General features: G+C 41.4%; 1 protein-coding gene across 1 annotated transcript in view; it reads right to left on the bottom strand.

Annotated features, from left to right (window-relative positions):
* Positions 1-12,059, bottom strand: part of LOC134570767 (secreted phosphoprotein 24-like) — a 35,638-nt gene that overhangs the window by 15,548 nt on the left and 8,031 nt on the right. The window contains exon 4 of the mRNA XM_063428735.1: positions 5,201-5,308. Within this exon, the coding sequence (XP_063284805.1) occupies positions 5,201-5,308 (108 nt within the window). The remainder of the gene's footprint in view (positions 1-5,200; positions 5,309-12,059) is intronic.

The following is a 12,059-nucleotide window of genomic DNA, read 5'->3' as shown; positions in this document are numbered from 1 at the left end:
AAAGGAACACTCTTTGTTTTGCATTCAAATTGCTGCTTCTCTGGAAAATTGAATAAAGCCTTTTTACTTACCTTTAATTTATCAACATGTCAGCCTCCTCTCAGCTAATCCAGTGCCTCACCACATGGAAGCATGGGGTGGGGGGGGAGTTAATGAGCAATTAATGAGCAATCGCCTCACTGCAAGAAATCAGCATCTCATTCTAGAGATGTGTTTACTCAATGCATCTCTTTGGGAAACACGCTGTGACTTTATGCTGGAGGTGAAGATGTTGCATGTAGGTCCTGCGATCTTTGCTGCAATGCACTAGGAAGTCCCTCTAGTGAATATCTGAGCGACAGTCTCTAGGGGTGGTATTAAAAACAAATGTAAACACTGCCTTTTCTCATAAAAGGTAGTGTGTACACGACTGACCCTGCAGGGACAGTCTCTTTGCCACAGAACAACTACATTGAAGGGACACTCCAGACCCCAACAGCACTTCAGTTTGCTGAAGTGCATTATGTGTGGAGAGTGTGTCCTCTTTTTCTCATTTTACAAAAAGTGCAGGTTTCAATAGAAATGGTCACTTTTATCATTTAACCTTGTTACACACCCCCTTGCATTCAACCAGACAACAGGTCCTGTTATTTCCTAGTTTGGTTAGTAAAGTGAGCTAAATTCAATAGGTAACAATTGCCCAGAGCACCTGATTTGCAAAGACTTCTCATTGAGCTGCATTGGTAAGTCTGTGATTGGACAGTCACAAAAAAGTCTGGGCTGGGCTAGAAGAGGAGGGCTTGCAAAGGCAACAGACAAAAGACCATCACTCGCAATAGTAAAGTCATCAATCCTGATGAATTTTGTCTATCCTGTGTCCACATACTTTGCTGATGCCAAATATCAATTGGATTCAAGAGCTTAATCTGTTTGTGTAGGAAGCATTTAGTGGTTAATTGACAGCCACTAGCGATCTCGGAATTGCAAAATGTAAACCGTGACATTTTTTTTTAGAAACCACATTGTTTTCATTTGCAGAGCTGCAGCGACAGCATCTTGTCGAAAAATCACTTCATTAATATGAAGTGATTTTTGTGCCTAAAGGGTACTCTCATACTGAGACAAATTGTTCATGTTCCTAATCACCAATAACATTTACAGGCAATCTACAGTGTTAAAAATACAAAGTTATATTCCTAACATTATAGTGCCCTCTGGTCTCACTTGCGGCCATCTCCTCCCTTAACATTAAAAAGGCTTTTTTTTCTTTTTACTCACCCGATTACAGCGCTATCATGCTTGGCGCTTAGTTGGCGCTCCACCTCCTCCAACATCATGCGACGGGGGAGCTAATGCACATGCGCAGCGCGCATTGAGAGCGCATTTTGCCCTCCCCATAGGAAAGCAATGCCTGACACTGGATGTCGTCATTGGAAGCTCCGTGGAGGCAATCTTAGTACTGCAATGTAAACATTCTCAAAAACTACAATGATTTACATTGCAGGACTTAGGGGGACAAAGACACTGCACCCAGACCACTACATTGAGAAAAAGGGGCCTCGGTGCTTATAGTGTTATACGTGTTCTACATTGTAATTTTGTTCCAAACAGACCCCTTATTGGCACAAGAATGCAATGTAGTATTAAAGGGACACTATAGTCACCAAAACAACTTTAGCTTAATGAAATGGTTTTGGTGTATAGATCATGCCCCTGCAGTCTCACTGCTTAATTCTCTGCCATTTAGGAGTTAAATCACTTTGTTTATGAACCCTACTCACACCTCCCTGCATGTGACTTGCACAGCCTACATTTACACTTCCTGTAAAGAGTCTTCTAATGTTTATCCTTCCTTTATCTGTTTCATTTAGATTTTCGTATCCCCTGCTAAGTTAATAGCTTGCTAGACCCTGCAAGAGCCTCTTGTGTGTGACTTAAAGTTAAATTTACAGAGCAGGAGATAAAATTGTTTAAGGCAAATTATATCTGATTGAAAGTGAAACCAGTTTTTGTTTTCATGCAGGCTGTGTCAATCATAGCCAGGGGAGGTGTGACAAGGGCTGCATAAACAGAAACAAAGTGATTTAACTTCTAAATGGCAGTGAATTGAGCAGTACTACCTGAGAGGCATGATCTATACACTAAAACTGCTTCATTAAGCTAAAGTTGTTTAGGTGACTACAGTGTCCCTTTAATTTATTTACAATGCAATAAAACATATCTGTATTCTCAAACATGAAAGATTTGTAAGAATTAGTGAGAATTGTGAGAAAAAAAGATCTGTTGTCTTAGCATCATGTGTTCAGAATGTATATAAATCGTCCGTATTATTAAAATTTTAAGGATTATTTACATATAGTTACATAGTTACATAGCTGAAAAGAGACTTGCGTCCATCAAGTTCAGCCTTCCTCACATATGCTTTTGCTGTTGATCCAAAAGAAGGCAAAAAACCCAGTCTGAAGCGCTTCCAATTTTGCAACAGACTAGGAAAAAATTCCTTCTTGACCCCAAAATAGCAGTCAGATGTCTCCTTAGATCAAGCAGCTATTACCCCACTAATTAGAAATTATATCCCTGTATGTTATGTTTTTGCAAGTATTTATCCAATTACAGTTTAAACATCTGTATAGACTCTGACAAAACCACCTCTTCAGGCAAAGAATTCCATATCCTTATTGCTCTTACTGTAAAAAAAACTTTTCTTTGTCTTAGATGAAATCTCCTTTCTTCAAGCCTAAATGTGTGACCTCGTGTCCTATGTATAGCCCTGTTTATGACTAGATTTCCAGATAATGGTTTGTACTGGCCCCGAATATATTTGTATAATGTTATCATATCCCCTCTCAGGCGCCGTTTTTCCAAACTAAAGTGATTTAAATTTTTTAACCTTTCTTCATAACTAAAATGCTCCATTCCTTTTATCAATTTTGTAGCTCGTCTCTGCACTTTTTCTAGTGCCATGATATCTTTCTTTAGAACAGGTGCCCAAAATTGCACAGCATATTCAAGGTATGGTCTTACCAGCGATTTATAAAGAGGCAAAATTATATTTTCATCTCAAGAATTTATGCCCCTATTTATACATGACAAAACCTTACTGGCCTTAGCAACAGCAGATTGACATTGTATATTGGTACCTAATTTGTTGTCAATAACAATTCCCAAATCCTTCTCATGTGTGATTATCCCTAGTTCACTACCATTTAGGGTGTAAATTGCTTGTGCATTCTTAACCCCGAAGTGCATAACTTTGCATTTTTTTTAATTTAATCTGCCACTTTAGTGCACAGCCCCCCAATCTATCCAAATCCCTCTGCAGCAAGGCAATATCCTGCTCACATTTTATTACTTTACAAAGTTTTGTGTCATCTGCAAACACTGATACATGGCTTTCAATGCCCATTTCAAGATCATTTATAAATATGTTAAATAGAAGCGGTCCCAAAACAGAACCTTGAGGGACACCACTTACCACTTTTGTCCAGCTTGAAAATTTACCATTTATGACAACTCGTTGTACTCTATCTTTAAGCGTATTGTACTCTATTTTTAAGAATATTCATCTAGACCAATTTATTTTAGTTTGAAGACTAACCTATTGTGAGGAACCGTATCAAATGCCTTGGCAAAATCCAAGTAGATCACATCCACTGCAACACCCTGATCTATATTTCTAATTACTTCTTCATAGAATGCAATTAGGTTAGTTTGACATGACCTGGTTCTGGGGACTATAGTGTTTCTTTAATGTGAGGTAAATTAGAGATTAGAGCCACAAATAATATACTAGATTGCCTACTTACAACCAGATGAGGATGATGATGGGCTCTAGCTGCAGTCTGGATCCACTGGTCTGGTGTAGGCTGTTTGTAACTGTGGTCACAAAAATCAATGTTCTGGGAGAACGGGAAGCAGCTCCATTTTTTTAACGCCCTTTACACTGCTCAAGGTCTGGGTCCCAGGGTCCACCTTCATGTTCCACCAATGAGTTTGTTCACAGGAGGTGGAGTAGGGGATGTCCTGATATGTGTGTAAGGAATGCATTGTGTGAATCTGTGTTTGTATGTGTAAGGGATGCAAGGTGTGTTTCTGTGTATGTACAGGATGCAGTGTGTGCGTCTGTAAGGGGTGGATTGAGTGTGTGTACTCCATACAAAAACATGCTTACATTCAAACACACAAACACTCCTCAGTGCTAAATACATTTAATTATTTTTTTGGGGGGGGGGGGGGAGAGGGGGCAAAAATAGGACCCGCTCCGCGTGCCAAATGCTCTAGGTATGCCCCTGCTAACAGTTCTTGGTTTAGTGAAAAACCCTGATTTTATTTCTCTGTGAATGTACACCTGAAAAATATAATATTCTTGCACTACAGATAGAATACGATTTTGTTGGTACATCAAACTATACATGTTAAGCAAGGAATGTGGGAAATTCTCATTCCGATACAAAATACAGAACTCACCGCAATAACTGCCAATCTTGTGGATTTACAAAAACAGGATCTTCAAAAGTGAGTTGATTTTTTTTAGTATTTAAAATAATTAATTATCTATATTAAATATTAAAAATTAAGATCTGCTTGCACTTGGAGTGTCCATGTAATATAACCAGCCACAGGCTTCCATTAACTTGCTAATACAGGCCTCAATTTAATAATATTGGTATGTTTTCCAAATGATTTAATATTTTTGGATAAACATTTTTTTTAATTATTTAATATTATAAAAAATATTTAAATGTTATAATATTTTGATATTTTGTGATATATGGATATACATATATTAATATATGGTATATATTTTGATATTTTAGTATATTTATCCAAACATAATAAATAGTTTGGAAATGTGTCCAACAATATTAACACAAGACCAATTTCTTATTTTTCTTACTTTTTATTTTTTACGGGTTACTATCAGATTTTTCAGTATTGTACCTTTTTAGTATAATATTTTTTTTTATGAATGCCTGTTGTATGAAGCAGTACAGAGCTTGAATTGAAAGCAGTAAAATAAGGAGGATGAGATAAGTACTTTACTGACCCCTGCTGGCAACATTGCAAAAAGAACCAAATCTTAGAAATGTACCTGAATTGTGAGAAAAATCATATTTTAGTATATATTTTACACAGAGTATCAACGTTATCATGGACTACCCTTAGAAAAGTATAACGAAATTTACTGTGTAGGTGTATCTTATGTTTCACCTCTACTCACCTCTTCACTGCTGTGTGATTCAGAGCTGCCTGAAGATGGGGGACAATATGCATTTAAAACTCTAGGTTTGCCATTGGAGATTAGCACTTGGCTTCTGCAGGAAGCCTCCTGAAAAGGGAGAGAAAAAACATCAAATCCCATGAACCAATAATCAAGATTTAACCCTTGTTACAATATGACGTATTGAGTGTAACACATTTAATGATGAAAGAATATAGGATAACGTGCTCACAAAACAATCATATAAATGGTGATTATGACTTTTTTTTAGCTATTTGCCCCAGAATAGCTTGATAAATCCCCCATATCTTTATTTCAGAAAGGCGAGGGCTGTGACTCTAGGGACCTATAACCTTATTGGAGTATTTTGCTATCGCTAATATTTTTACAAAATCACAAATAAATATTTGAATACGGTCACAATACGCACCAAGATTATCTCAGCAACAATAGAGCTAGTACTTAAAACAACTAGATTTATGAATTGCAAAGCCCACAAATGCTCACGTGAATAGGTCTGGAGAATAATAACAATCCAGTAATTGGTGAACTCACACTAAATTGTCATACCAATTAGGATCCCAAGTTTGAAATTCCAATGCAGGAATAACAATTTATTGCCATGAAAAACAAAACAAACAAAATAAAAAGAGATCATAGGATAATGTTGTAAAAAAATCCTGACTGACAACGATTGAGAAAGCGGTCACTATACAGCGAAACGCGTTTCGGAAGGAAGACTTTCTGTTATTATTGTTTTTAGAACATTTTATTTGCAAGTCTTATCTTTTTATTTTATTTGTTCAATACATTTATTTTATGCAAGAAAACAGTCAACCATCTTCCATCTGCTGCAAAAGAAGGGTTGTAGCCCCCTTAGGCACACACACCCATATACCAGGAGCGGGGTTTTAGACTCCTGAGAAGGTGAGAAGCCACTTTTTTCTATTTATATCTGTATTTGTGGGAGTTATTACACTAGAAACTGTCTTGCTTCCCTTTTTTCCCCACCCTTTCTTTTCTCTATATATGAGGAACGGGATGAACGGGAAATGAACGGGAAAAGAATCAGAGGTCTAGTGTCACCACAGCACACCCATATTCAAGCGACTTGAGCCTATCCTGAGAGGCCCTGGCCCATGTGAGTGGGATCACTGTGATTTTATAAAACCATAGATATTGCTGTACTACAAGCCACTACAATATTGCACTATATGAGTTTTTATTGTTTCAGATTTGTATATTGTTTACTGCCTATATACTGAATACTGTGTTAACCCATAGGGGTAAGTCCGTATCAATTGAAGCGCTCCAATTACACATCAGGGGTGATTTCCTTTCACAGGTGTTCATTTAATGTTGTCAGATATTTTCACTGGCAGATAAGATTGAATTAAAAATGTGTACTGTAAAGTCACCACTTAGCAGATGTGACTCAATTTAGTAAAAAAATGCAAAGCTCAGGCACGTTTTTTGTTTCTAACTACTCACTGAGAAGAAATTCTGGAATGCAAGCTAACATAAACACTGATCAGAGATAAGGTTTCAGTGTCTGCAACAAGGGGGGTTGAAAAAGCCCAGCCCAGACACATATACATATCCAAAATATATATGTATTAAGGCAATTTTGCCTGGATTTGTGGGAGGTGCTGGTTTGCTACCCCTAGCCTACTTAAGGCACTCCCCTTACCTTGCTCCTTACCGTTCGAGGTCAGCGTTGAATGAGGATCCACTTCCGGGTTCTCTCAGACACCATCTTGGTTTTCTTACCCACGAGTTTCTCTGCGGCAAGCTGTGTCCAGAAATCCTCTTGCAGGGCTTTTCCGTCCGTCCAGCTTCTTACCCCGGTCTTTGTCGTAGATCGCATCCCAGGGACTCCTAAACCGTAAGTTAGACCTACCAGTCACGCCAGGATCGGTTCCCACGGCGCATGGTACAGCACGGGTCCTCGCTTTACGGTTTTCTCTGCACAGTCGCATTACACAGCCTTTCTCGCGGCTTCATTTCGTACAAATTGTTCGGCTAAATCATGCATATTAAGAGAAGCGATCATTTCGCACAACTGTTTTCCCTTGCTTCATTTAACGATTAGCATTTCGGTTGTGTTTTCCGTTCGGCACTTATTCATGTTATATTCATGCACGATTGCTGTTCGCATTAAAATGCATACGTTTAAGCTATTCGTGCTAACTTCTGGTTCCCTTCATACTAGATTCGGTTATTCTGCTATGTATTCACATAGATCTGTTTCGTGAGTTACATTTCATCATTTCATGTATATACATTCGGTTAAATAGTTGCTTGTTTTAATAGACAGACCATTTTCATTGCTATTTAACCCCTTAAGGACCAAACTTCTGGAATAAAATGGAATAATGACGTGTCACACACGTCATGTGTCCTTAAGGGGTTAAAGGTATCACTTATTACATCAAGGGCATGAAACCAGCTAACATTTCTGTATGGATCATTGGACTCCCACGCTTTCCAGGAGTTTTCATAAATTATCCATTTCATTACAAATGGACTCAGCCTACGTTACAGGTCTCATTTCTTTGTTGTTAACCATGACACATAAGGCTATAATTCCTTTTCATGCATACTCGGGTTGAATCACACTGGATCATACTGATCCAACCAATCATACGTTTCCTGCACAGTAATATACATATATATATAACTTACATTTTATGTTTCCCTTACACACCATTATTAAATAACACATTTGTTGTTTGTACATAGGCCACGGCCTCCCTCAGATGTCTTATTAAAGCCATGACATTATTTTTCTGAGTAACACATTTCTATTCCCATGGTATATCACAACATTTTATTTTCAATCATACTCCAGCAAACCATAAAAACATTGCCGCTACAGGCTACAAGTCTGTTTTCTTTCCAACAATCCACACTCATCATACTACTCTCTTTTACCCATTTCAGGCTGTCAAGCTTATATATATTTGCTCCACACGTTTTTTTCCTGTGAATTTGTCATACTACCAGGTACGTACACCTGCTCATATAGTGTTGCGGTCACCGGCCCGCCGAGCCTCACGGCCGTGCCCGACCGGCACGACCGTACCGACTACACGAGCTTACCTGCTCGTCGGCGAGCCGGGGACCGCGCACTCAGTTCTTCCGGGCATCTCGCCCGAATCCAATATGGCGCCGACCACGTGGTCGCGTCTATGGATAGCCCCGCCCCCGAGAGTTATACCAACGTGTGCGTGACGTCACGACGTCAACGCACACGCACGTTTTGGGGTCAGAGGTCGCCCTCTGACCAATCATAGCCTAGAGAGGGGTATTTAAACCCCTAGCTTTTCCCAGAACTTTGCCCTGTCGTGGTTTCAGTTTTCTGGTTTCCTGAGAGTGCTATTTTCGTGTTTCTGATTTCCTGGTATCCTGATCCTTGGCGTTTCCCTGGTTATTCTGATCTCTGGTTTCCATGACTTGGCTTGTTTAATCGGTATTGAGTATTTTCTGGCTTCCTTGACCTCGGCTTTCCCTTTGACCATTCTCTGTCTCTAGCGTATTAGTCCGGCCATTCTAAGGTCCGGTTTACGCTCTATCCTGTTATTTTCCTTTTCTTACTTATGTATATGTTTACATAGTTTCTGCGTGCTGGACCACATTACTAGCCGTGACATATAGTATTCTACCATACATTTCATTTCTTCCCCCTAGGTTAGAGTACTGGCAATAGGGTCACAGGCTTCCCAATAGGTATTTACTCCGTCTTGGCAGTCGCCATCAGTTAGTGGTCCCACGAGGCCAACACCCCGCCTCAACGTTTCAGAGGCAAACACCCATCGGGCCACATGTTAGCTAGCCGCCTCGCATGTTGCATAGAGAGGGCCTCACCTGTCACTCTCTTCCCCTGTTTTCTGTCTTACAGTCACCGAGAGACCTAAAACTCCTGCCACTATGACGAGTGGCCTCAATAACCCTTCGCGCCAACGCATAGATAGAGCCTCTCAAGCCGCTTGGCAATTAGCAGGGCCTCATCTGTCACCAAACAAGTAAAATGTTTCGCCATCCGGCCTAGCTAGCCTGCCAGTACAATTTGGTGGTTTCATATACTAATTAATTGTTTTGTTTATAGTATGTCTCAGGAAGGGGTAGAGGATTTCTCCCTGCCTAGCACCCCGGCTAGAGCTGTCACTCCCACACAAGGAGGAGAGCTAGCTAGTCCAGCATCGATCAGATCCTGGACGTTCCCGCGTATAACCACGGAATTGAGGAGACGACAAATCCCCTACCCCGCTACAGCAAGGAAAGCAGAACTTTTCAAAATGCTACGTAGATCTACAAATAACATGGATGCCGGGGAAGAACCTAGCCAGTCCAACCCAGGAGACATACTTGCCATGTTGTCCTCACTCATGGCGTCCATGAGCAAGGTCAACTCCAGGCTGGAGAAACTTGAGTCGGTCACCACGGCCCTTACTCTAGCAGGGCCACCTGCTGTTGCTTCACAAGCACCAGCCGACCTGCCACTAGTTGCTCCAGCCATCACCCTGGATGACCAGGAAGTTAGCCCGGCTTATATGATACCTGAGCACATAAAAAGGGATATCCTGGAAGGTAAAGACGTCAACCTGGCTTCCCTGTTGATTGCCTTGAGAATAAGACGTATGCTTATGATGATGTATCTGTTGTTGTCAGATCTAGGGATGCCCGCCTGAACAGAAAACTGACTATCCCTGAATTTGTACTAGCCTTTGGTATTTACAGGGATGTCATCTGTGCGGTCTATCCCAACAGAAGAGAGGAGTTTGATCTCTATATGCACAAGCTGGTAGACCTGGGCAATAAATATGGTGGTTCAACCTTCTATGACTACCATAGGTCTTTTTCTGCAAAAGTGTCTGGAGCCTTCTCCCAGTACGGAACACGGTCCAACTGGGGAAGGATAGATACCGTCATTTTTTGCAGACACTTTGCAGGTCTAAGAACACCGGCTTGTGCATACTGCTCCTCCACAGCCCATACTACCAATTTTTGTCCCAACACGGCGGACGAACATGCCTCCACGCAAGGAGCTAGTTCCTCTCGTGCTCCAGAGAAGTTGTCAAGAGACAAACTGGGACGCCCAATCAAGTTTCTGGGCAAGTCCAAGATATGTAATAATTTTAATGTTGGGTCTTGTAATTATAGTGGATGTACACTATTGCATGTCTGTTCAAAATGTCTTAGGGCACATGCAAAGACCATGTGTCCAAATAAAATGTATTCCAAGCCTTACCTAACGTCCATTAATATGCCAGTATTTACTGCATTTATGTCTCAGCACCCATCTAGACACCTAGTAGACTTTCTTATCTCTGGTTTAACAGAAGGCTTCCATACAGGTATCCTACACATACCAGCCGGAACTCCGGAATGCCCTAATCTACAATCCGCACAACACAACCCCACAGCGGTTGACACCCTCATAGCCCAAGAAGTGGCTTCGGGCTTCGTATTGGGGTCTTTCAAAACTCCCCCATTCATAGAATGGCGCACTAACCCCATTGGTATTGTCACAGGGAAATCTTCCCCAAAACAGAGACTCATCATTGATTTATCGGCACCCCACTCATCGGCCAACCCCAGTCTTAACTCCCTCATACCCTCTGAGGAATTCTCCCTGCAATACACCACCATAGATCACGCCATTACCGCTATCCTACAAGCAGGGGTTGGAGCCTGGCTTAGTAGGACCGACATTACTAACGCCTTTAAATTACTACCAATCCACCCCACACTGTGGCACCTGCATGGCATCAAGTGGTCCGGGAACTACTATTTTTTCTCCCGGTTAACTTTTGGGTCCAAAAGTAGCCCAGCTATTTTCGACACATTTGCCGAAGCATTGTGCTGGTTACTATTGAACATAGCCAGATGCCCTACGGTATTACATTACCTGGACGATTTCCTACTGGTCGAGGAGAATACTTCCCCTCCTACTAGTCTCAAAGCTACCACTAAGCTATTTGAGCAACTAGGTGTACCTATCTCCCCTAAGAAAACAGAGGGGCCAGACACGGTTATCACTTTTCTAGGTATCCAATTAGACTCCGTGTGGCGGCAGCAGCCATTAGTAAACTGTATTTTTCTTAAAATCTGTACGTATCCCTTTAAGAACCAAGGGTACGCAAGTGTACTGTACTGCATGTCTATAGAGTTCGTATGCTGGCGGTATAAAAACCCGTCGGCATTCAGTTAATCGTTCCACAAACAGTGATTTCCATCTCTGTTCGTGAAATGAACAAACTGCCGGATGGAGACCACCCTCAGGAGATCGCGTGGCTCTCGTTAAAGGTTGCAACATTGTTGCAAACGGTAAATTAAGAGGATTCCGGGTGGCCGTCGTTCGGCTACCGACCACGCGGCGGTCGGCCATCTTGGATCCTTTGTTAGCCCAGCGGTGTTTGGTTGTCGAGTGCCTGGAACTCAAATTGGCCACTCGGCGGCACGAATACCGCTGGACTTCCAAGCCGTTCGGGAGCCCCGGTCTTTCGGTATCGGGTTCTATGGGATCCTTCGGTAGTTTGGGGGGAACTTAGAAAATAAACGTATTATATGCGGCGTTCGGTTAGTTGAGCTGGGATCGGAGCGGCACTTCCAGGGAATGTGCGCCCCGACCCCAGCTATCTGCCGAATACTCGTTCGCCCAAATCTGACGAATAATATTGCAAATATGTATTTTTATGTAAAAGCTTGTTTCTGCTGCACGAGGGGATAATGCACTTAACAGTATATGCTGGTGGGAGGGTCCCTCTCGTGCAGCAGTGTATTATGGGGGAAATATCTCTCTGGTTCAGTCCCCCACGTAGTCCCCTGTTTCTTCACCCCTGAATTGTCTGTAGGG

The sequence above is a fragment of the Pelobates fuscus genome, chromosome 8 (assembly GCF_036172605.1).
Source record: "Pelobates fuscus isolate aPelFus1 chromosome 8, aPelFus1.pri, whole genome shotgun sequence".
Taxonomy (NCBI): domain Eukaryota; kingdom Metazoa; phylum Chordata; class Amphibia; order Anura; family Pelobatidae; genus Pelobates; species Pelobates fuscus.
The sequence above is the reverse complement of the archived record's forward strand: the minus strand, read 5'-3'. Positions and strand labels throughout refer to the sequence as shown.